Source organism: Mya arenaria, chromosome 4 (assembly GCF_026914265.1).
Source record: "Mya arenaria isolate MELC-2E11 chromosome 4, ASM2691426v1".
Lineage (NCBI taxonomy): Eukaryota > Metazoa > Mollusca > Bivalvia > Myida > Myidae > Mya > Mya arenaria.
The window spans coordinates 14,302,908-14,327,524 of NC_069125.1; the positions used below are offsets into that span (position 1 = coordinate 14,302,908).

Genomic DNA, 24,617 nt, shown 5'->3' on the forward strand with positions numbered 1-24,617 from the left:
TTCGCGATCTACTTGCAGCGTAGTTAAATCAAAAAAATTCTGACATTGTTAACCGTCCATATTCATCTGAAGTCGTTTTCGATGGAACATGGCCGAGGAATTCCGAACGGGGATCGTCGCTTTCTCACTACGTCATTTAGAAAACAACTGGAAAATCAGAAATTATGAATCAAAGGTCAGTTATTTTAAAATGTATTACTTCACGCATTGTCGTATTCTGGACTTTAAGAAAAAATATCGTTTTATATAATCGTACATGTTTAATTGTTTTTATTTCTATCGATACTTCATCGTCGGATACGCCTGATACACGACTGCGCTATGCCTCGTTGTGTACGATAAAATGTGTTACGGAAGAGAGTACCGTGGCTGCCGAGGATGTCGATACCACTACTCTTGATATTACCTGTATCGTTCAGATGCAATGAATAACCTAACGATGCATAAACGGGAATTAACTCTGTGTGTAGTTAAAATTGAAAAAAAAAACCAAAAAGTTACTGCGATTTGACCAAACTATGCCGTATTGGTAAAGAACAGGCTACATACAACTAAACGATTAACAGAAATATTACGTATACACGAATTGCTTCCCTTTAAACACAATGTTGAACAAGACAGAGTCATAGGCTTAGCACTATAACCAGATTTCATTGGCAATGACAAAGATACGTTCTCATGTATAACATTTATTTACTTGTACGAGTAAAGTATAGACGAAACAAATTTCCAATGTATTCTGCGAAAAGAAATAAAAAAGGCACATACCGGAAATGAATATTCAAATGATAAAGTCGTTAGTATCACATAGTCTGGTTGTACATACTAAGCATTTTAATTCTGTTTAAGATGTTATTTATTGTTTTAAGCAGAATTACCCATCTAAATCTTTAAATCGCTGTGTTTCAATTAGCCGGGCCCAAATTTCTCGAAACACATCTGATGTCAGCTATAACAAGACCAAGCTCAGCACACTGTTTTTTATTTGGTATAATTTTTGTAATATTCCGTATTTTAAAGAGTTTTGAGGCATTTAAAGGATATGATGTTTGAGATGAATAAGAATAAATTACTCTTTGTTTCATAAACTCATATTTAAGTTAATAAATTTGCCAAATGAAATAAGATACTTAAGTGAATTAAGCTCAAGAACTTTCGAGAAATTGGGGTCAGATCTCAATCGGAATCCTACAATAAGAAAGCAAAGCAAATCGATTTTCTATCTTACAAGATTTACAATATCACACAATAAAAACGTGTAAGATATTAAGAAATATATTAAACTTACGATTAAACAAGAACCAAAGAACGTGCAATACTATAAATATATATAATTAAATCATTTCACGGTTCGATAGAAAAGTTTACAAAATAGAAATATGATTTGAAAGTCAATGATGTCACAAGTTAGAAAATAACAATGCCGTTTCTCAGGGTTGTTATTTCTCCTTCACATTTCGCATCCTCTTCACGAGTCGACCCACTCTATTCGGATCATCTTTGTGCCATTTACTTTTTTCCATTTCATCTGCAGCCTTCTGCCAGTTACGGTCATCCAAAGCCGTTTTCATCTTCTTGAACCCCTCTAGGTTTCCTATTCCATTGTTGAAGGCCATGTTGGCCAAAATATCCTGCACTTCGCTTGGCCAGGTCAGACCTTTCGAGCCATATAACCTCTGGGTTTGCTTTACAGCTTCCTGTAAAAAATCCAAACGGTTGTAAACGGTTGTTACAAAATGCAAAGTATACTTCTCGTGTGAACACATATATTTCAGTAGTTGAATAATAAAAGCACATCAAGATAAACGAATTTGTTATTTGCTTAGTGAAGAGGAGGTGCAAATGAGCGGCGCTTATATTCCTTTACGTATTGCGTCTAAGTCTAGGTCTTACTATAAGTCACAAAAATATACCCTAAGAATGATAAAAAGATAAGAATTATTCTACATTATATTCAAAATATCGGTTTTCTTAATTTCAATCTCAGCCTTTAGTCGTTGGTGAATATTGGGATGTTGACGTAGGTATTGGCTAGATAAGGTTTTAAATACTGTCACAAGTTGTCTCTATACATAACAGCCAAATATCGCCCATTCGTTTTCATGACATGTGTTCACACTTTTACATATGCTACGTTTACACTATGTTTCCGGTGGCCACGGCAGCCCCGTTTCAGACCACCGTGGAGAAAACGGTATAAACGTGAGACAGCGCGGGGGAACGAGATATGCAAACGTGACAGACCGTTATTGCCGTGCATGCCGGGCCAGAATTTTAAACTGTCAAAAAATTTGCCACGGCAGCCACGATGTGGATGAGAAACGTAGTAGGTCGTAGTAAAACGGGGTAAACGCAGTGACACGTGTCAGTACGTGACAGTACGTAATAGGCCGTTACACAACTTATAAATCGTCCGTAGGGGGGCGGGAATCATATGTAATCCCCGGCATCTGAAGTTCCTTTCCAGTTTTGTCACGTTGTGCTTCGTTTTGTCACGGTTTTCACGGCAAGCTAGGGTGGACGATAGCCGTTTCGTTACGTTTCATTTGCGGTGAAAACACAAAATCTTCTTCATCTTGGGAATTCATGTTTACTTGTCGAAGTATTCTGATACAGTGATTGCTGTTGCTTGGGAGATTTTCTTTATACCGTGGACACAAACGTAATCCAAAGCTCTGCGGTGTTCGCGTTCGATGCATAGGATGCCTTGACAAAACGTGGAAAACGCATCAGACCTGGATGAAGACGTGAACAACGTGAGGGATCACATCAGAACTTATCGGACCGGGACGCAACGTACATGCATCCCTGGTAGACCGCGCCCGGACCTTAGTGCGCCTTGGACGAACCACTTTTTCGCCCCTACGGCTTGTAACGGTTACCTTGATAAAACGTGAGGAAACTTAGCAAAACCTAACAAAACTTGTTTATGGAGACAAATATGGCCAAAATCCCACGGCGCAATACGTTTCGGGCAAACGGGGCTGCCGTGGCTACGGGAACATAGTGTAAACGTAGCATAAGCATGCTTTGTATCGCATCTTATTCTATTATATTGCATTGCATTTTATCGAATCTGATCGTATTGACTTGTATCCTATCATATGGTATCTTCTTTTATAAACATTTTGTCAAAAATACTGCATTTTTAACTGAAAAATACAAATGATTTGACAAACATTCCAGTATTACACACTGCAGCTTTCTGTTTCCGTATTACACACTAGACCGCGGCTACTTTTATGATTGTACATGTTCGGTTATTTCCACCATTCCGATTCTATTTTTTTAGATTGATTTGGTTAACTTATAATACAAATAAATCGTTGAAATGGTATTATTGTTCAGTTGTATGACAGCAATTCTTCATGAATTAAAGTAATGTTTTACCGGCTCGATCGGATAACATCGCCACCCTAATGCAATCCAATTTCACAAACCACATGGCCGAAGTAACTAGGCTACTCAACTGTAACATCACTTTCAACCACTACGAAAGATCGCCACAGAACAATAAACGTAGACGGACTCGTGTTATCGATGCTGACAGTGATTGAGTGACCTTAAAGTTATTAGTTGCATACATAAAACTCACATTTATCAGTTCAACCGTTTACTTGTTTTGAAATGGCGGACGTTTACTTTCGTTATTGTCAATTAAAAAGTGACGTCACGCAGAGTCGCGAGAATTATTTATATTCATTTGCCGTTCATATTTTCTATTGTACATGTATAGTTGCTAACGTGTTTGTGGGTGCGATGAAATTTAAACGTTAACATGGTTCGCTGTTTTTAGGTAAATAATAAAAGGAAAAATATGTATTCTCTATATATTGTATGGTTTGCATATTTATGTATTGTTTGGATTTTGCATATCCCAGCAACGCATTTATTCATCTTTTAGTTAAACGCAACATACCGCAACGTCAGTTTTGAATACCGCGTACACCCGTTCCTCACTCACAGTGGTACCGACTGGTTTTCCATACTCCGGATCATTTCGGGTTATCTTATGACCAATACCAAATGTTGGGTTCTTCTTTGTGTCCAGGTAGATTGAATGTTTCTCTCCTTCGTCTGTATGGAGTTGTCTCTCAAGTCTTTGCATCTGTGAACTATGCAGAGAGGTCTTCACGTTAGAACGGGTCTGAAAAATAAGATTTTGATCTTTATGGTCCTCCTTTACTGTATATAAACAAAAACAGTCCATCCAATGTATTCAAAATTTCTAGGAACAACAAACAATTTGTTATAAATATTGTATGCAAATTTCATTGCCAAATATGTGGTATTAGCTAAAAACAACTGTAAACGTAAGCCACAATTGAACACCGCAAATCACAGTTTTATTTAATGGAGTGTATAACCCGTATACAGACAAGATATCTACGCCTCATGGACAGTGTAAGAGCTGCTATGCAGGGTTGTGGGATGATGGCCCACCCATGCACAAGAGTATTGCGTAATTCTGCAACATTGCGTAGAGGAGGATTTCGTGCATAAGCCCTACCAAGCTCATCCCAGAGATGATCCATGTCTGGAGACAACGACGGCCAGTCCAATACAGTTACATTGTGATGAGTGGTCATTCGGGCTGTATGGGCGGGAGCATTATTATGTTGAAACATTTTACGTCCATGTGGAAATTGATGTCGCACAAACGGCAAAAGCACTGGTTGAAGAACATTATTTATGTATGGTTTCGCCAAGTGGTGCGTTTTAAAGGCGTTCAGTGTATATTGCTTAAAAGCATGGGTTTAAACGATCAGCACTCAGTGTGTGTATACCACGTGATAAATTGCTTCGTAAACGCTACGTCGGAAGGCAATATTTTGCTTCGAATGAAGACTTAAAACAAAGATAACTATTTCTTCACCATTTTAGATGAAAAATAGCGCAATAAAAATCTACGCCTCTTACGGAGCTCCGCATTCGGTCTTTTACGCTTGTTTGTTTCAGTGTTTAATTTCTTCAAAATTTCGAAAAACCTTTTCACAATACGGCCGTCTGACGGAGCACTTTCAAAATATTATATTTGAAACAGGTTTGTTGAAGTGTTTAAGGAAACTTTAAGCACAGACTGCCCTTTGTTTTATTTAAATTGGTGTAGTAAAAGAAAAATTATCTTTGTTCGAAGTCTTCATATTATGCAAAAATGTTGCATTCCGACGTAGCATATATAACGCAATTTATGACGTGGTATACACATACTGGTACTAGACTGACTGTTTTATGTACAGCTATTCGTTTAGTATGGGATTTCCGTCAGTTACAAATACAAGTAAACTTTAAAACCAATGGTATCGTCACTAATAAATAGTTGAGGAACAACTAAGGTATGATGCTTATATTTACATTCATTAACTGCAAAATGTCTTTGGGATAATCAAACTACTACACTAACAAAAAACCCTTCCTAGAAAACTGAATGTAGTATAAAATCGCCATTTTGCAAAACCCACCGTCAATAACGGCAGTAGTATGCAATATTCCGATCATAGCGCAGTTAGCCCATTTAAGATCTTGCTAATATGTCCAAACTGAACCAACATTCTCTGACACGTATATGTACACTACTTGTCTATTTTGGACCTACTAACATTTTAAAAAGTCCAAACATTATCTTTCTCAGACCGACATATTGTTTACAGGTGTGCTGAATATTCTCAAAATTTAGTAGGACCAAAAATGACCAACTTTCACTGGCACTAAACTGTTCACAACTGGTGTGGTTTAACAAATAAAAAGTGATGTGAAAACTTAAAGCAATCACTTCGCTTGTCAATATTAATTTGATAAAATCATTTTTTAACGTTGAATGATACACACTCTTTATATGATTGTACAATTGTTGTTTCCCAATAACAATGATTAACATAACCTTGTTAATATGAAATCGAAACTGTGGTTTCCAAAATAGTATTACGTGATGCACACATCACCAATTTCCGCAAGTGCTACCTTTTAAAAATATAATTACAGATCTTAGAATAGAAAGATTTGGACAGCTTTTAACTCATCTAACCAAATTAGTCGCAGCATTTAGTGACAATTATAAACTATTGTGGAAGTATAAGCACAACTTTAAAAGAAACCAGCGATCAAAATGGATGCGATTCGTTTTAGTTTCATCCATACCAGTTGTTGTTGCAGCTGTTGGTGCTATTTCTACAGGAATAACTGTTTTGGAAAATAAAACTCATATTGAAGAGAAAAAGGCATTATCGAAAGTTCAACATAGTTATTTAAGCTGCTTCTTTCATACACACAAAAACTGTCGTTGTAAAAAAGATACTGATGAACACAAAATAAATAAATTGGTTTTCATGCAATATTAGAACTTGAAAAACAAGCTGATTACGTTGTGCCACTTGAAAGATACATGTACATAAAATATATAAACTTAATGGGTATGGAGAACATAAATAATATGTTTAAAACTTTAAATAATATATAAGCAATTATATAAAAGGGAGAATGGGGTAAAACACAGTACTTTGATTATAACTGTAGCTTCTACTAAACAAAATATTAAAACATGCACTAATTTGAGCGACGATGAGAAAAAAGCAGAAATAAAAATATAAGAAAAGATGCAAAATTTATCAAAAAGAATATGAAAGCGATTAAAAGTGTTGCGCCACCAGATAGTAAAGTGCTTAAATACATATATTTTATAAATTCATTTCCCCGGAAAACCTGAGACATACTCCAATATCAGTTAATGGATTTGAAAGAAATAATGAAACCAAAACAAAAATAAAGAATTATTTGTATGTCACTGGGAATTATTTAGATATAAAGCCAGGACCAATTAAAATGTGTTGCGTTGGATCTAACAGAGTAATAAGTGCTATTTCTAAAAATGAAGGAGCATGCTTGATATTTGAATACCTAAACGTTTGTATATTTTCTTTTGAAATTTATAAGGATGACATAACAAGCAAACATAATCGTTAATGAGATGGTATTAACACCGATACGAGGGCTGTATGAAACGTTTGCGGACAAGTGGTGCCATATTCTTAATTTCTCGTACTTGTATCTTAGGATAATACATACGCTGAATATGAATAATTATAATGTGTAAACGCGATCCTAAAATACAGTTGTAGGAAACTGTATAACTATTTTCTATTTTTCCTAATATAATAACCAAAGAACATCATGGGTGCCAAAACTGTTGCACTAAAATACATTTATCAAACCAACTGAAGATAAAGAACAAGTTGGTAACTTGCAATCATAGACTAAAGAACTTATTAATGAGAATGAACCAGTTGAAACATTGAATGATAAATAACGAACTTTTGAACAGAATAAACGATTGAACTTCAGAAGGATCTGTTTGGGCAATTACAAGTGTTGATAATCATATCATGCAGTGGCGTAGCTGCCGTTACGCACAAAACGTACAATTCGTCGCACAAGTCAGAAAATATTTGGGGCCAAAAATGCAATAAAAACTGAAGGGTAAGGGGGTGAAGGGCCGCCTATTTTGAACATGTGAGACAATAAAATCTAAAAGAGCCTCGTTTACCGTTTAGTTAAGATAAAACTACTTAAAAAAAACCCTTATTGTTCAGTCATGAATGAATCGTCGATTAATACTGAATACATCCGAACGATGTTTACAAAGCGGCCAGTTTCAAAATATCAAACGCCCTTGAACCTCCTCATCTTGACAAGTTCAAAGATAATCTTCAAACAGTTGACAAAGCTGATAAACTAAACATTTAAGCAGCAAAATGGAAACATTTCTATGAGTTTTCTTTCCCAAGGAGGTACATTTTATTTAGGTTATTTGTGAAGCATAATTAAATGTGTAGTGCCCCGTAGCAATTGATATTAGAGGACGATAAAGGACAGTTTAAGATACAGGGGGTTTTGTGTTTTCCGAATTTTAAGTGAGGGAAATGTGTGATGCGGAATGAAATGGTGGTGTTCGAAGGGATTTTGGTGTTTTATGTGCCCCCCTGACCCCCCATAAGGGCATTCCGCCCAGTTAAACCGCAATTGTGCGTATACTTCGAAACGGCCTAGCTACGCCCCTGTCATGGTAAAGATAAACCTAGATGTGGCTCTTCATAATCTGTCATAACCGGCAGTCTAAAACAGAAAAGGATTATTTAATATCATAAATGGAAAGGACAATGCCTGGTTTCGTTTGTGTCATTTAGCATACATGTTTCCTGTACAGAACGTTCCACAGACTCAACTGAGGTATAAAGGTATGGCGTTTCCAAAAAATAAGAACATCCCAAAAATAGAAAAAAAACTCAATGATGTGTTTATTTAATGAAGAGCCTAATTTATCCATTCTACACTAAATACTATACATTTAAAAAAGGGAACTTGTGATCTTATGTTAAAAGAATGTAAACAACATACATGTATCATTATATATGGATAAAGGGTTTTAATGAATACGAAACAAACCCATCGATTGTTTTTTGTAAAACCTGTATCCGACATTTTACAAAATAACTATTAAAGGTATGCACAATATTAAATAACCAACTCCAGGAAATAAAGGTTCAAAAATACCATAAGCCATTAATGGCTCCATTTGTTCTTTTGGCAAAGTTTGAATAAATATTGAAAGTAGTTAATGAACCATCGGATAACTTACTGATTATCAAAATAGTGTCGCTTGTGAATATGGATATGAGTTGGTCTGTACTTAAGACAAAAACTATTTTAATCAAGTGCAAATGTATCGCGGTCCTGACTCAATATATCATTTTATAAAAAAGATGTCAAAAGATGAAAGTATTGTGCTAAAGTAATGAAAAATCATTTATATAACACAATGATACTAACTAAACATAAATACTTTTTTTAAAAAGCCACTCCCTCACATAAAGTAAAAAGAAATACACAAATACATATTGCTCCGCCATATGGTTATACAGAGGTTCCGCACACCATTTAGGCAACACGCCCTACATATTAAATAAAACTACTCCAGTAGTGTTCCTTAACATATGTGGGAAGGTGAGCAACTTAATTATTCAAAATAAAGGTAAAATAATGTAAGAAAAAGAAGGAAAACTTGGAAACTGAAAAAGAAATTGCAAATTTAGAAAAGATTGAACAAGATGTGGATTTAATAAAAATAAAAATGTTACAAGAACAAAGATGAACAAGGCAGTCCAAACGACGGCTATATCCCCCGCCATTGTTATTTAGTATATTTTGTTTTTCTCGCAACCTGTCTGGTCCGTTGAATCTGACCAAAATTGTACACAACCTCTGGTCAAGAGTGGGAATATAGGAAAAACAAGTTGTTTGATCGGTAACCTAAATATTCTTGGATATATGAACATACTATAAATGGATATTTGTTAAAGTTATCCATATTGTGTATAGTGTAGGTAAGATCAATATCAAGGTTATTTTGGCTAAAAAAAGAAGGAAAATGATTGGTTGAGCAAGTGAACTCTGACCTTTAAATGTCTCGTGTGACCTTGGCCTTTGAGGTTTGGACCCGGGTCAAGGTCACTGCACATCGTCTCAATGAGGAAAACATTTGTACCAAACAATACGGTTATCCATCTATGCATAAGTAAGTTATAGCGTGGAAACGAGCATGTGTACTCTGACCTTTAAATATCTCTTCTGTGACCTTGACCTTTGAGGTATGGACCCGGGTCAAGGCCACTGCACATCGTCTCAATGAGGACATCATTTGTACAAAGTAATATGGTAATCCATCCATGTGTAAGTAAGTTATAGCGCGGACACGAAATGTTACAGCTAGACGGACATACGGACGGACGGACGGACAGACAGACTGACAGACGGACAAAGTGCAATCCTATAACCCCTCCCCACTCGGTTGGCGGGGGATTAAAACAATAATTAATGTAACTCCAAACACTATGGAAAAGAAAATGCCATTTATTGACAGTTCACAATTTCTTAAATTCTTCAAATTAAGTTAATAATTTACCTTCAGAGTCATTTTCGTTTACAAGACAAGATTTGGAAAATAACGTTCATTTACTTAAAAGAAAAGGAGTGCACCCAAATAAGTAAATGAATGATTTTGGGCGGTTTGATGAAACATTTTCACCACCCAAAATCTTTCATTGATCATTTAAAGATGAAGTTATATCTGATAATGATTACAAGCAGGATGTTTGGACACTATTTAACTGTACAACACTGGGAAATTATCATGACATTTACTAAAACGGACTTTCTTTCATTAGGAGATGTATTTCAAAACATTAGAAATACTTGTAGTGATTACGGCCCATGTCATACTTTAGTTCTCCTGGTTTTGCTTGTGATGCATGCCAAAGAATGACACAGGTACTAGATTTAATTACTGATATTTATATTCATTTAATGAATGGAAAGGTATTTATGAGTGATATTAGCTACATTGCTAACACTCATTCAAAAATAAATAATAAGTGCATGAGTAATTGAGATAAGAATGAAGATGATAAAACAATATTATCCTTGATGCAAATAACTTATATGGATGGGCTATGAGTCAACTACTACCAATCGGTAACTTTAGATGGGTGAATCCAAAAAACATAAAGTATTCAAAATAACTAAAGTTTTAAAAAGACTTTGATCAAAATAAAAATGATTACATCATTGATTGTGATTTCGAAAACCCTAAAGAGGTACACTACTTACATTCTAATTATCCAATAGCACCCAAAAAGTTCGTGATAAAAGATGAATTGTTATCCTCTTACATTGCAGACATTGAAAAAAAATTTAACTTCACAAGTGATAAAACAGCAAAGTAATCCCAATACTTTTTAACAAAGAAATGTATGTACTTCATTAAATAATTTTTAATTCGTATCTCAGCGTTGGAATAGAAGGTACAAAATTAAACGAAATATTACAAAGTGATTAAAGAGTCTGATTTAAAGAATATTTTGTGAAGAAGATAAAACAAAACAGAACAAACGCATTTGAAAAAGATTTCTTTAAAATTTAAGTTTAAATTAATAAATAACTTAGTATTTATAAAATCTTCGTAAAAGAGTATGCCGTAAACTTACACACGATGAAAAAGGTACTTAAAGTATGCAGCAAGGGATAGCATGTTTCTGCTTAAATGTTTAACGAAAATCTATTTGTAATAAATAGAATTATAAAACAACAACAACTATCTCTTAATAGACACTGCTTTGAACCATTCTCGAACTAAGTAAATAAGTAAGTTTTTTTATCAATAGTAACAGTGTCTACCATACCTTTACCAAATGGTTTACCTCTTCCTTTACTTGCCAACTCACATAACAAACAAGTAGGTATTGGAGTTGAGGTGTTTGCAACTGCCATTGGAAGTACTGTTTTTGCTATATTATTCTGCTAAAGCCCCCCCCCAAAAGAAAAAAAAATAAATAAAAAAAAATAAAAAAAAAATAAAAAAATAAAATAAAAATAAAATAAAATAAATAAATAAATCAATCGAAAGAATAATAAAAATCCACATTTCTTTAGTTGTGCACTATTTTGAGTCTTTGAAATGATGAATTTCTCTTGGATTTGTTTATATTATTATTTTGAGTTTCCGTTAACGTAAGTGAAACGTTTCGGGCCAACTGTTGATGTTTCAAAATAAGAGTTACTAGTATTGGACTTCTTTGGTGATATGCTTTGTTTTTGAACCTCTGATACTTGTATTTGATATTGTTTGTAGTTCATTAAATTATCATGATTTTTTTTAAAAATATGACAAGTTCGTTTCCAACTGTATCGATGATAACCCTTTCATCGTAAGCAATTATTGCAAATATCTTGTAATATGCTCCTGTTTGACTATTTAGTCTAAATCTTTAAACGGTTTGCTTTGGGCAAGGACGAGTTGAAAAACACCCTCTTATATTACAGATTGATGTGAATTCAACCAAACCAACTCTAGAAATTTGATATATTTATTTATGTTTCTGTATGTTTACCATTCAGTTTATGGTCGAAATTATTTACATCTCTAAATATTCTTTGCATACCATTATTGAATTCTCAACTTCAGGACAGAATACACCAAGTCTAGCTGCCTTTAAACAATAATTAGTATTATTAGAATTTTATTTTAATGTATCTAGTGTGTGCGGCTCTCGTGTTTGATTGATACTTTTATCTGTTCTTTTTCGATAATTAAAAACATGTTTTGCACTTTAAACACCCGCTAATTTATGCTAAATGTTGATTCTTTTACTTTGCTGCTTTGTGAATGTTGCACCATTTCACGTAATACGTTGAACGTGAATTACTATTTGCTAACGTGTTTGTGGATGCGATGAACTTAAAACGTTAACATAGTTTGCTGTTTGTTTGAAGGTATTTAATAAAATAGAAAATATGTATTCTCTATATATTGAATTGTTTGCATATTGAGGTATTGATTGGATTTTGCACATATGATTCAACGCCTTTATTGCATATTTAAGTTAAACGCAACATACCGCAAAGTCGGTTTTGAAAAAAGCGTCTACCTGTTCCTTACTGACAGGCGTATCGACTGGTTTTCGAAATTCTGGAACATTTTGGGCCTTCAGATTACGAACACCAACTGTGTTCTTCTTCTCAAATTCCATGTAGCCTGAATCTTTAACTCCTTCTTCTATCTTGAAATGTCTCTCAAACTTTTGCATTGGTGAGCTGCTAGGCAGAGAGGTGGTCTAAAAATAGATTTCCATATTTATGGTTACAGAAAAGGAATCATTCTTTACTCTATTCAAATAGGTGTGAGTCAATATTTGTTCTTAAATTACATCTACTGACCCTGATAATCATACACTGCTTAAAAGCATGGATTTAAACTTACAGAAGATCAGCACTAGACTGTTTTATGTACACCTATTCGTTTGGTATGGGTTTTCTTTCAGCTACAAATACTATGTACACTATAAAACAATTGTTCATTTTTGTATCGTCACTTTTAGATAGTTGAAGAAGTATAACTACTAAGGAATGATGCTAATTTTCACATTCATTAATTGCCAAATTTCTTTGGGATACTCAAGGTACTGCGCTAATAAAAACCTTTTCCTATAAAACTGAATGTATTACAAAATCGACTGTTTGCACAGGGCCATCGTCACTAACGGCAGAAGTATGCAATATGCCGACCATAGCGCAGTTACTCATTTTATATTCCTACCAACATGTCAAAAATGAACCAGCATTCTCTGACACGTATATTTATGCAACACGCCCTACGTATTAACTAAAAGTATTCAAGTAGTGTTCCCTTACTTATGTGGGTAGGAGAACTACTTGATTATGCAAACTATTGGTAAAATAATGCAAGAAAAACTGAAGAAGAAAAGGCTTATTTGGAAAAGGTTGAATAAGATGGGGATTTAATAAAAATAAAAAAAGTTACAAGAACAAAGATCCAAAACAATAATTAATGTAACTCCAATCACTTTGGAAAAGTACATACCATTTATTGACAGTTCACAATTCTTTAAATTTTTGCAAATTTAGTTAATAATTTACCTTCAGAGGCATTTTGTTTTACAAGACAATATTTGCAAAATAACGTGTATTTACTTAAAAGAAAGGAGTGTACCCATATAAATAAATAAATGATTTTGGGATGTTTGATGAAATTTCTTCACGACCAAAAACTCTTTAATTGATCATTCAAAAGATGAAGTTGAACCTGATGATGATTACAAGCAGGATGTTTTGGACACTGTTTTACTGTAACATATTTATAAGCAGATATATTTCAAAACATTAGAAAGACTTTTAGTGATTACTACAAGGACGAACCATGTCATTTCTTTAATTCTCCAAGTTTTGTTTGTGATTCATGCCTAAGAATGACACAGGTACTAGATTTAATTACTGATATTTATATTCATTCAATGAATGAAACGGGATTTAGAGGTGGTATTAGCTACATTGCTAACCAGCATTAAAAAAGTGCATGATTTATTAAGATGAGAATAAAGATGATCAAAACATATTGTTCTTGATGCAAATAACTTATATGGATGGGCTATGAGTCAACTACCACCAACCGGTAATTTTAGAGTCTAGCTGACTTTAAACAACAATAAGTGTTGTTAGAATTTTCGATTAATGTATCACGTGTGTGCGGCTTTCGTGTTTCATTGATACTTTTTATCTGCTTTTTTGTCGATTATTAAAACATGCTTTGAACTTTAAACACCCGCTGTTATTCTGAATTTTGATTCTATTAGTCTGCTGCTTTGTGAATTTTGCAATATTTCACGTTACACGTTGAACGTGAATTACTTAAAGTCATACACCATTCATATCTTGTATTATACATGTATACTCGGAACAACTTTGTCTAGTTGCTAACGTGTCTGTGGGTGCGATGAAGTTAAAAAGATAACGTAGTTTGCTTATTTTATTCAGAAATAGTTTGAAGGTATATAATAAAAGGAAAATTATGTATTCTCTATATATTGAATTGTTTGCAAATTTATGTATTGATTGGATTTTGCACATTCGATGCAACGCCTTTATTGCATGTTTAAGTTAAACACAACATACCGGAACGTTGGAAGTGAATGCACCTTCGAATGGTTTCTTACTGCCAGGCGTATCGATTGGTATTCCATATTCTGGACCATTTTGGGTTATCCGGTAACGATAACCAGCGTCCTCAGTGTCCTCGAAGTTTCTAAACTTGAAGGGCTTCTCGCTATAACCGGACTGAAAATTAGATTTCCATCTTTATGGTTACAGAAAAGGAATCCTTCTTTACCCTATGCAAATAGATGTGAGTCAAAATTGGTCTTAAATTACACATACTGACCCTGATAACCAAACATTGCTTTAAAGCATGGGTTAAAACTTGCAAAAGATCAGCAGTAGACTGTTTTTATGTACACCTATTCGTTTGGTATGGGTTTTCTTTCAGATACAAATACTAGTATACACTATCAAACCTATGTCTATTTTTGTATCGTCACTTAAAAATAGTTGAGGAAATCCAGTAGCCCATTTTATATTCCTCCTAATATGTCAAAACTGAACCAACATTCTCTGACACGTATATGTACACTACTTGTCTATTTTGAACCTTATTACATTTAAATTAGTCCAAAAATTGTCTTTCTCAGACCGACATATTGTATTCTGATGTGCTGAATATACTCAAAATTTAGTACGACCAAAAAGAACCAATGTTCTCTGACCCTAATCTGTACACAACTGGTGTGGTCTTTAGAATGTTTTGAATGGAGTTTTTTATTCTGCTGAATGCTTATGTTTTGCGACATACGTTTTCATTGTAACCTTATAATGCTTACACGCAGTGTGCAATTTTCCTTTGTTCAAAATCGATGTATTTATACTATAAGCTTTCCGTGCTTTATTGTATAGCGACCGCGCCTTCTTGCTCTGTAGACCAAACCACGGCCTATGCGTTCTATGTTTTATTTTACTTGATATGTGTTGTTACTTTCTTTTTAAAATAAAGTTTTAAAAGCCGTTTCTTTAAACAATTTAACAAAATCTGCTCTAATTGTATTGAGTAATAATCGCGTAATTGACTCTGGGGGGATTACACAACCGGTCAACAATAATTTCCTTGTCGGCACTGTTTAAATTAAAGGTGTCGGCACACAACGAAATGCGTAGGTCGTAGTACCCCTTCAAGTAGTTCTTAAAAAATGTTTCTCCTCATTCAGGTAGCATTTGATGATGTGTACATTGTATTCTTGTATGTATTTTCAAGTTTACACATGATTTATATTATATTTGAAGATAATTATGTGGTTTTGAATGATGTTTTGCAGGATCTCTTTCTTGGGTGGATGGATTCAAAGATGACCCCAGAGATGCGGCCATGACTGTGGCACATGGACGTTATAGATAGTGACTTTTAAGAAAAGAAGATAGCAGAAAAACAGAACTATCTTGATATGGTTTCTGGTGTTAAATCAACAGACAATGTGTTCATTATTTGTGGAAAAATAGTGTCATAGCTCAAATATATTCTGCAAAATCATAATAAAGTGGTGAACTGGAGTGATTTTACATAGAACAAAAAGGGCATTTTCGTTGTGATCCGACACCTAAACTCGTGTGTTTCATGCTTCCTCTTAGGATGATGGGCTGGATTTCGCGAGGAAGAGGTAATGTTTACATTTGTTTGTGAAATTTCGATAATGACAATTGTTGACAGTAAGCTATGACCATCCGAAAAAATGGATCGACTTCAATTATTTCGAAATCATTCATGGAACAGAGTAAATGAGTTGATGCAATACTATAACCAATAACAGAACTATAACAAAATGTGTAATTTCCAGACTTGGCATCATAACCAAGACGTCCATTTAATAAAAGTAGATCGTTAGACATTTTTATTGACAATTTATAACCATGTTTGTTAATTTATGAATTTATGAATACGGCATTATGAATTGCGTGACAATGACAGATACTTACGTCACGTGTTTTATGGACGTCACATACATTTACCACACTGAAATGTAATTTACCACTCACAAGCGTCGTTTTTATTAAAATCAGAGGGTTTACCGAAGATATTGCTTTTCAATTATATTATTATGCCGCCATTCAAGGAAGTGCAATATGAGTGTAAATACTGCAATATAGTGGAGTCAATACACTAAGCATATCATCAGCACCGTTTCGATTAAAACAAATCTCCATATCACTAATATCATTGACAGCAAATGAAATGACAACGCTCTCAAAGATCTGGTTGAAGTGGCATTCTACTTTCAAGAGAAGCCATTGATATTATTTAGTGATCACGAATAACCAGATAACAAATAATAATTTTATTACTCTATGAAAGAAGTCCGAGGTTCGACCAAAACTCTTTTACATTTCAATAATTATTGCACTGAAATGTGGCTGTTTCATGTGTGTTGTGGTCTTGATGCCATTCAAATACTAATACATGTAGATCAAAACCGCCATGCCAAACATGTCCCTGAAGTTTCGTGTGTTTAAACTAAAAAATACACTCACAAGCAGATCGAAGGAGTGACATAATAGAAACACCGCATATGCGTTTAGCTTTCTTGCCTATTTTGCCTAAATTTTGATACTCATTTAACGTTATTGTATTCTAATGTTCCATAAGAAACGGTTTTCCATGAGTTTGTTTCATGTTTGTATTTTCAATTTGCAATTGGGGGTTGTTTGCTGATTTTAATAGGCAGGAATTCTCCATGATAACTTTAAATGATAACATTAAACATATACATATATATGTACATATATTGCAATATCCTTTCATTTAATAATTGCAATTACTTTTTCATCATGATTGTCAAATTGCACACTGTTTGTAATACTGTTGAAATAGTTTGTAAACAGATGTTGAAGTTATTACTATAAGCATTAACGTGTACCGCAGTAGACCACGTTTGCAAATATTGGAATATTTCTTCTGATTTACGTCGTGATTATTTTTTATTAAAAGAGTTTTATTGCAATAATGTTTGAACAGAAGACTAGTATATATGAATTATCATCGTAAACCTGTTTATGAAAACAATTACCTTGGGGCGTTTAACGTAGTCAGTGTCCACATTCAATTTTGTAAACATAGAGTTTGAAAAATATTCATTTAACATACCCATTTGTAATTGTCGTTCAGATCGAAGTTGCCTTGTGCTCCACCTGCAGTACACAAAACATGTGAACATATTGAATCATAGTTGATGTTAACACTGCGAACACTGAAACCATTTTGCCTACATCTGCTGAATTATAGAAAAAACAAGGAAATGAAACATAATTTCACCTTTCTAAAACTACACGCATCTAACATGCTTTAGTATAACAACAAAGTTAACAAGATTAAGGTAAACCCTTAACCAAACTAGGAACGCACGCTTAAGAGATAATGAATCAAAACCGACAAAACTTCACCGTTTTAGCTTGGAATGGTTTTATCTTGGAATTAAATTGATAGTATAACGCAATAGGAATAATCAGCAGACGTTCTGTAAGTCTAAAACATAAGTTGCTGAACAAAATATTTTTTTTTACCCACACTTAGATGAGTTGCTTTCCCCGTGAAAAAAGGCTCTGTTTCATATCATAAAAGATCAACGACTGTTTTACGTTAAACCTTTTTAGCGTTTAACATGATCACTTTCCACTTTAAATTTCGTTTCATTTTTTTTCCAGTATTCAAAGGCACCACAACATTCACAAGAAAGAGCCTAGTGCTCCAAATACAGTAAATAAAGTTCTTGTATTTGAAACGAAACTAAAAAGTAATTGGTTGATAAGGAGGTTGGTCCTTGTAAAGCAAATCTATATAATTTCTAAGGAAGTCAAGACGGTGTCAGCTCGTTGTTCCTAGGTACAGATGATATATTGTAAATTGAAGACGTTTTTTGCTAGAAATGCAATGGTTGCTAAGGAAGTCAGTGATTGCTATAGATGTAGGTAGTTCCTAAGGGAGAGAATGGTTGCAAGGCCAGTAATTGGTTGTTAAGGAAGACATTGTTTGCTTAGAAAGTTATTGGTTGCAAGGTGGGCAATGGTCGCAAATAAAGTTTTTGGTTGAAATGGAAATTACTTCTTGCTTTGAATGAAGGTGGTTGTTATGGTTACTGTTGGTAAAAAGAAATATATTGGTTGCTAAGTAAGTAAGCGGTTTCAGAGAAAAATCTTAAGGTAGTAATATGTCATACTGGAAGTAATTGATTGCTATAGATGTAGGTAGTGGCTAGGTTTTGCCTGGTTTATGAGGAAATCATTGGTTGCATATATTGTCATTGGTTACAAAGGAAGTCAATTGTAACTGAGATAGTTGGTGGATGCTAGGGAATTATCTGGTTGCTAAAGAATATATTGGTTTCTAAGGAAATCATTGGTTGCTATGAATGTCTGTAATTTCTAAGGTTGTCATTTCTTTGTAGTTAAGAAAGTCTTAGGTTGCATAGGAAGTCATTGATGGCTAAAGCAGCTGAAAAAGAAGTCATTGATTGCTATGGATGAAGGTAATTACTAAGGTTATCATTGGCTTAAAAGGTCATTTTTAAAGAAGTCATTTTTACATAAGGAATTCATTGGTTGCTACATATGAAGTTGTTTGTATGTATGGAGGTAATAGATTGCAAAGGGTGTATTTGGTTGCTAGGGAAATCAATGTTTGCCGAGGAAGTATTTTGTTGTTAAGGTAGTGATAGGTTGCTAAAGAAGGCATGGATGCCATGAAATTGAATGGTTGCTGAGAAAGCCATTGTTTTTTAAGAATGTAAATGGATGCTCTAAAATTATCTTATTGCTAAGGTAATCATTGGTTGCTTAGGATGTTATTGTTTGTTAAGAAAGGCAATGATTCCTATGAATGTAAGTAGTTGCCAAAGTTGTGATTTGATTTAAACACATTTTATTCAACATATACAAACAAACTACACAATAAGAACACACACACACACGCACACACACACACACACACGCACACACACACACGCGCGCGCGCGCGCACACACACACACACACACACACACACACAAGTTGTCTATAATATTGAAATGGTTGAAAAGGTTGTGATATGTAACTCAGGAAGTAATTGGTTGCTAAGAAAGTCATGAATGCTAAGGAAGTCATTGGTTGCTATAGATGTAGGAAATTTCCAAAAATGTAAAGAAAGTCTTTGGCTGCTAGAAAGCTCATGGGGTAGATAGTTTGTAAGAAGTAAGTGGTTGCTAAGGAAGTCATTTGTTGCTAAGAAAGTCATTGGTTGATGAGAAGGTCATTAGTCTGTTAGGATGTAAATATATGCTTTGGAATATCTAGTTGCAAAGGAAATAAGTTGTGGCTCAGGAAGTCATTAGTTGCTAAGGAGGTCATTGTTTGCTTAGGAAGACAGTGAGTGCCAAGGTATTTTCTAACTAAGCCTGCATAAAAATGTATCAGACGCCTGGTTCATGCAGTTTTAAAGTAACTTTTCAAAAATATTACGAAATAAGTATTTAGAAAGCCTTGAACCCTAGAACGAGGCCAGCTTTGACATCAAGAATATTATTACATCTATTTTGATAAGGCCACTACAAACCACAAATCAATAGTCTGGGTCATGCATTTTTAGAAAAGAATATTTTCAACATGAGTATATTGAAGTATATTAAAAACCTTGGATCCCCGGGCGGGGCCAGCTTTGAAGCGAAGGCATAAAAATTACTTTGTTTGTTAACGGCCACTAAATGAAGCTTCTTGCAAATTATCAAAATATTTGACCTTGCGGCTTGAGAGAAGACGATGTTCAAACATATAACTTTATAAATACATGTATATAGAAAATCTTTGAACAAAGGGGTGAGCTAACTTTTGACCATACTAACATGGTTTGAACTCCTTTGGTAAAGAAACAGTACATGCGGCTACATACCAAATACCAATAGTCTGCGCCTTGCAGCTTTAAAGAAGATGGTTTTAAAGGATTTTACTGTGTAAAATATAGAAAACAGAAGACCCACGGAGCGGGCCAGCTCTGACCCTACGGACATTATTCAAACAATTTTACTGAAGAATCTCTGCATAACGCTACACACAAAAAACAAAGATCTGTGATTTGCGGTTTGAGATCATAGTATTATTTTCAAAATTTTATTATATTAGTATATAGAATTCCTTTAATCCCCCAGGGCGTGCCAGCTTTGACCAAGAATACATAATTTGAACGATCTTGGCAAACATCAACAACGCGATGCTACATAATTTTTATCAAATGTTTTGGCGTTACGATTTCATAAAATAATATTTCAGTTTTATTTCAGTTTTAAAGGAGGCTATATACCAAGTATCAAGGATCTGGGACTTGCGATTTCAGAGAGGAAGCTTTTTGAAGGGTTTTACTATATAGATCGAACGGCTGACAAAAGCGATCACAAAAGCTCACCATGAGCACTTCGTGCATAGTTGAGCTAACAATAGCGATGTATTTATATGTACCATCTGTTATTAAGTTATTGAACTTAAATATGATAAACTTGAAAGTACACGCTACAATTGTGTGTATCACTGTCAATGCATATTTAATGCCTAGCAAGGACATTTATTATGATGTATGTAAATATAGTACACTGTGTGCAGGTGAACATAACTTACCCTGCACTGAGAAATGAGCAAAACACAAAACAAAAATGATAGTCCTCAATATCGCCATGTTACGATCGACTTCTAATTTAAAAGTTATTCTCTTTTAAATCCCTTTGGGGAAAAATAAACTTATCTAACGAATAGCGAAGCTAAAATCAATGACGATCTGTTTCCTTCCTCTATTTGCTAGTAAACTGAACGTTTAAATCAAGATCTGCAAGGAATTCCTTTATGCCAATCTAAGTTAATTGTGGGTAAATGGTTTTATATGCGTCAAATATCTTAAATGTAAACTCTTTGTCTGCGTTTTTAGGCTTAAATATTTTCAATACGTACCGTAGAAACTCATTGGCACTGCGCCGAAACCACATTTTAGCCTTTTCTACGCATAACAAAGACTCCAGTGCTTGACCGCAATGTACAAATACTTTGTATTTAATTAAAAATGAAATCACTGAAATGATGACATTCTTTGTGGTTTGAAGTGGTCACGTGCGATAGCTTTATAGATAAAATTGACCTTGGAAGATATCTAAACACTCCGCAAAATGAGATACTTTTTTCTGAATCAACACACCATTACAGTTGTCTGAATCAACACAACAGGACATTTATTGAACGTAAATATCACGTATTTCTGTCATGTAAATTGTTTTCGTAGGTATATTTCTTTTAAATTGTAATGCAGCTTGAAATCTTTAATGTTTTAAATATTTAATTGGTTCCGATACGAAAATGATGATACGATAAAATACAAGAGGATCACGTTCGTAATTTATGAAGAAATCATTGGTTGCCAATAATGCCATGGGTTGCAAAGGAAGTCAATCGTAACTGAGATAGAAAGTGGATGCTATGGAATCACCTGGTTGCTAATGAAGTTATCGGTTTGTAAGGGACTGCTTTGAATGTCGGTATTTTCTAAGCTGAAAAAGAATTCATTGGCTGCTATGGACAAAGGTAGTTATTTAGGTAATAATTGGTGGCTCAGAAAGTAGTCATTTTTTCCAAAATAAGCCATGGTTGCTATGTATGAATGTAGTTGGTATGGATGACATTGGCTGCGAAGGGTGTCTTTGGTTGCTAAGGAAGTCAGTGGTTGCTAAGAAAGTCTTAAGTTGTAAATGTAGTCATAAGTTGCCAATGAAGTTATTGGTTACCATGGGTGTAGGTAGTTCATAACAAGTTACTTGTTGCTAAGAAAATCATTGGTTGTTGAGAAATTCATTGGTTTCTAAGGATGTGAATGGATGCTCTGGAAATGATACGGTTGCTAAGGTAGTCATTGGTTGCTTAGGAAGGCATTATTTGTTAAGAAAGTCATGAATGTATGTATTTGCCAAGGTTGTGATTTTTAACTCAGGAATTTATTGGTTGCTGAAAAAAGATATCAATGCTAAGGAAGTCATTGGTTGCTAAGGATATAGGGAGTTTCTTAAGAAGTAATTGTTTGCTAAGGAAGTCTTTAGCTGCTAAGAAGGTCATTTGCTAGCAAGGTAGTTTATAGGAAGTAAGTGGTTGCTGAGGAAGTCAGTGGTTACCAAGAAAGTCAATGGTTGCTGAGAAAGTCATTGGTTTCTTAGAATGTAAATGGATGTCCAGGGATTGTTTGGTTTTTAGGTTAGTCATTGTTTGTTTACCCAGTCATTGTTTGATATAAATGTAAGTAGTAGATAAGGTTGTGATTTTTAAATCAGAAAATTATTGGTTGCTAGGAATATCATCACCTATGAGGAAGTAATTGGATGCTATTGATGTAGGAAGTTTCTAAGGAAGAAAGTGGTTCCCAAGGAAATCTTTGGTCATTGGTAGTAAGGAAGTAAGTGGCTGCTCAGGAAGTCATAAGTGGCTAAGGAAGTAATTGGTTGCTTAGAAAGACAGTAAGTGCTAAGGCTGTTGAAAGTTACTAACCATGAAGCTGCATAACAAATATCACGCTTCTGGGTCATGCAGTTTAAAGTAAATCTTACAATAAAGTATTAAGAAAACCCCCAATACGAAGCCAGTTTTGAGCCTTTGACCCCGTGTGCATTATATGAACAATTTTGGTAAGATGCCACTACAACCCAATTATCAAAAGTAGTTTAAGAGAATACCTTTTTAACATTTTACGCTATAAGTATATTAAAAACCTGGGATTCCTGGGCGGGGCCAGCTTTAAACCAAGGGACATAATATACATTATGTATGTAAACGGCCACAAAATGAAGCCTCATGTAAAATAGCAAGATTCATTGCTTTGCGGTTTCCGAGCAGATTTTCAAACATAAAACTACATAATTATAAAGAAAATATTTGACCCCGGGTGTGGGCCAAATTTTGACCCAGGGGACATGATTTGAACACCTTTTTGTAAAGAAACAGTTTATAAAGCTCATTACCAAACACCAATGGTCGGCTCCTTGAAGGATTTTCAAGGTTTTCAAGGATTTAACTGTATGAGTATATAGAAAGCATAAGACCGACGGGGCGAGCCAGCTTTGACCCACTGCAAAAAGCTACACAACAAATAAAAAAGATCTGAACCTTGCAATTTCAGATAATAATATTTTTCTAAATTGTACTATATAAGTAAATAGAACTCCTGGGTCCCCAAGGGAGGTGCCAGCTTTGACCAAAGAGACATAATTTAAACGATCTTTGAAAACATATCAAATGTCTTGGCCTCACGATTTCATAAAATAGTATATCGAAGTTTTTACACGAGGCTACATACCAAATATCAAGGATCTGGGACTTGCGATTTCAGACAGAAAGTTTTTTTAAAGGGGTTTACTATATAAATATATCTAAAACCTGAGGCCATTGATCCGGGCCAAATATCAAAGATATGGGCCTTCTTGATTCACGCAAGAAGGTTTAGACGTTTTTAAATGATGACTTCGGACGACAAATGGCGGACATAGGGTGATCACAAAAGCTCACAATGAACACTTCATGCTCAGTTGAGCTTACAATAGTGATGCATTTATACGCGCTATTGATGTTAATTATGATAAACTTGAAAGTACCTGTTTCATTTGTGTTAATAACGTTAAATGTATGTCATGTATAGCAACGACATTTATTATGATTTATGTAAATAAAGTGTATTGTGTGCCGGTGAATATAACTTACCCTGAACAAAGAAATGAGCAAAACACACAAGGACAATTATATTCCGTAATATCGCCATGTTATGATCCACGTCCCATTCAAAATAGCTTGTAAATATTGATTCGTTTCTATAAGTTATTCCCTTCTAAATCCAATAGAGGAACAATTAACTCAGCTATGTACGGTATTCCGTTAAGGCCATCGCCTGTGAATGTGCTGATCTGAAACGCAATACTCGGTAGGCCGATGATGAGAACGCGAAATCACGAAACTATGATAACGAAAAAGCGACAGTACGATGATGATAATGTTACAGTACGATACACGATACGAAAACGCGGTATCACGATATTTCGACGGTGAAAACGTGACAGTGCGATGGTGAAAACACGATAGTATGTCGCATTATCATCATCGTACTGTCGTATTATCGCGTTTTCGTCATCGTAATG

At 34.5% G+C, this 24,617-nt stretch overlaps 1 protein-coding gene across 1 annotated transcript; it reads right to left on the reverse strand.

Annotated features, from left to right (window-relative positions):
* Positions 1–673: 673 nt before the first annotated feature.
* Positions 674–24,617, reverse strand: LOC128230287 (uncharacterized). The gene is made up of 6 exons (XM_052942435.1): positions 24,187–24,617; positions 17,588–17,631; positions 14,518–14,679; positions 12,477–12,662; positions 3,920–4,147; positions 674–1,697 (listed from the first exon to the last, which is right to left on the reverse strand). The coding sequence occupies exons 1-6, from the start codon at positions 24,242–24,244 to the stop codon at positions 1,440–1,442; spliced, it is 936 nt and encodes a 311-aa protein (XP_052798395.1). The 5' UTR covers positions 24,245–24,617; the 3' UTR covers positions 674–1,439.

Excerpts from the sequence above, each read along its gene's own strand:
- LOC128230287 (XM_052942435.1), bottom strand. The coding sequence starts at position 24,244 with ATGGCGATATTACGGAATATAATTGTCCTTGTGTGTTTTGCTCATTTC. Across the intron at positions 12,663-14,517 it reads CATTCACTTCCAACGTTCCG|ACCACCTCTCTGCCTAGCAG; the intron begins GTATGTTGTGTT and ends ATCTATTTTTAG. Across the intron at positions 4,148-12,476 it reads CGCCTGTCAGTAAGGAACAG|ACCCGTTCTAACGTGAAGAC; the intron begins GTAGACGCTTTT and ends CTTATTTTTCAG.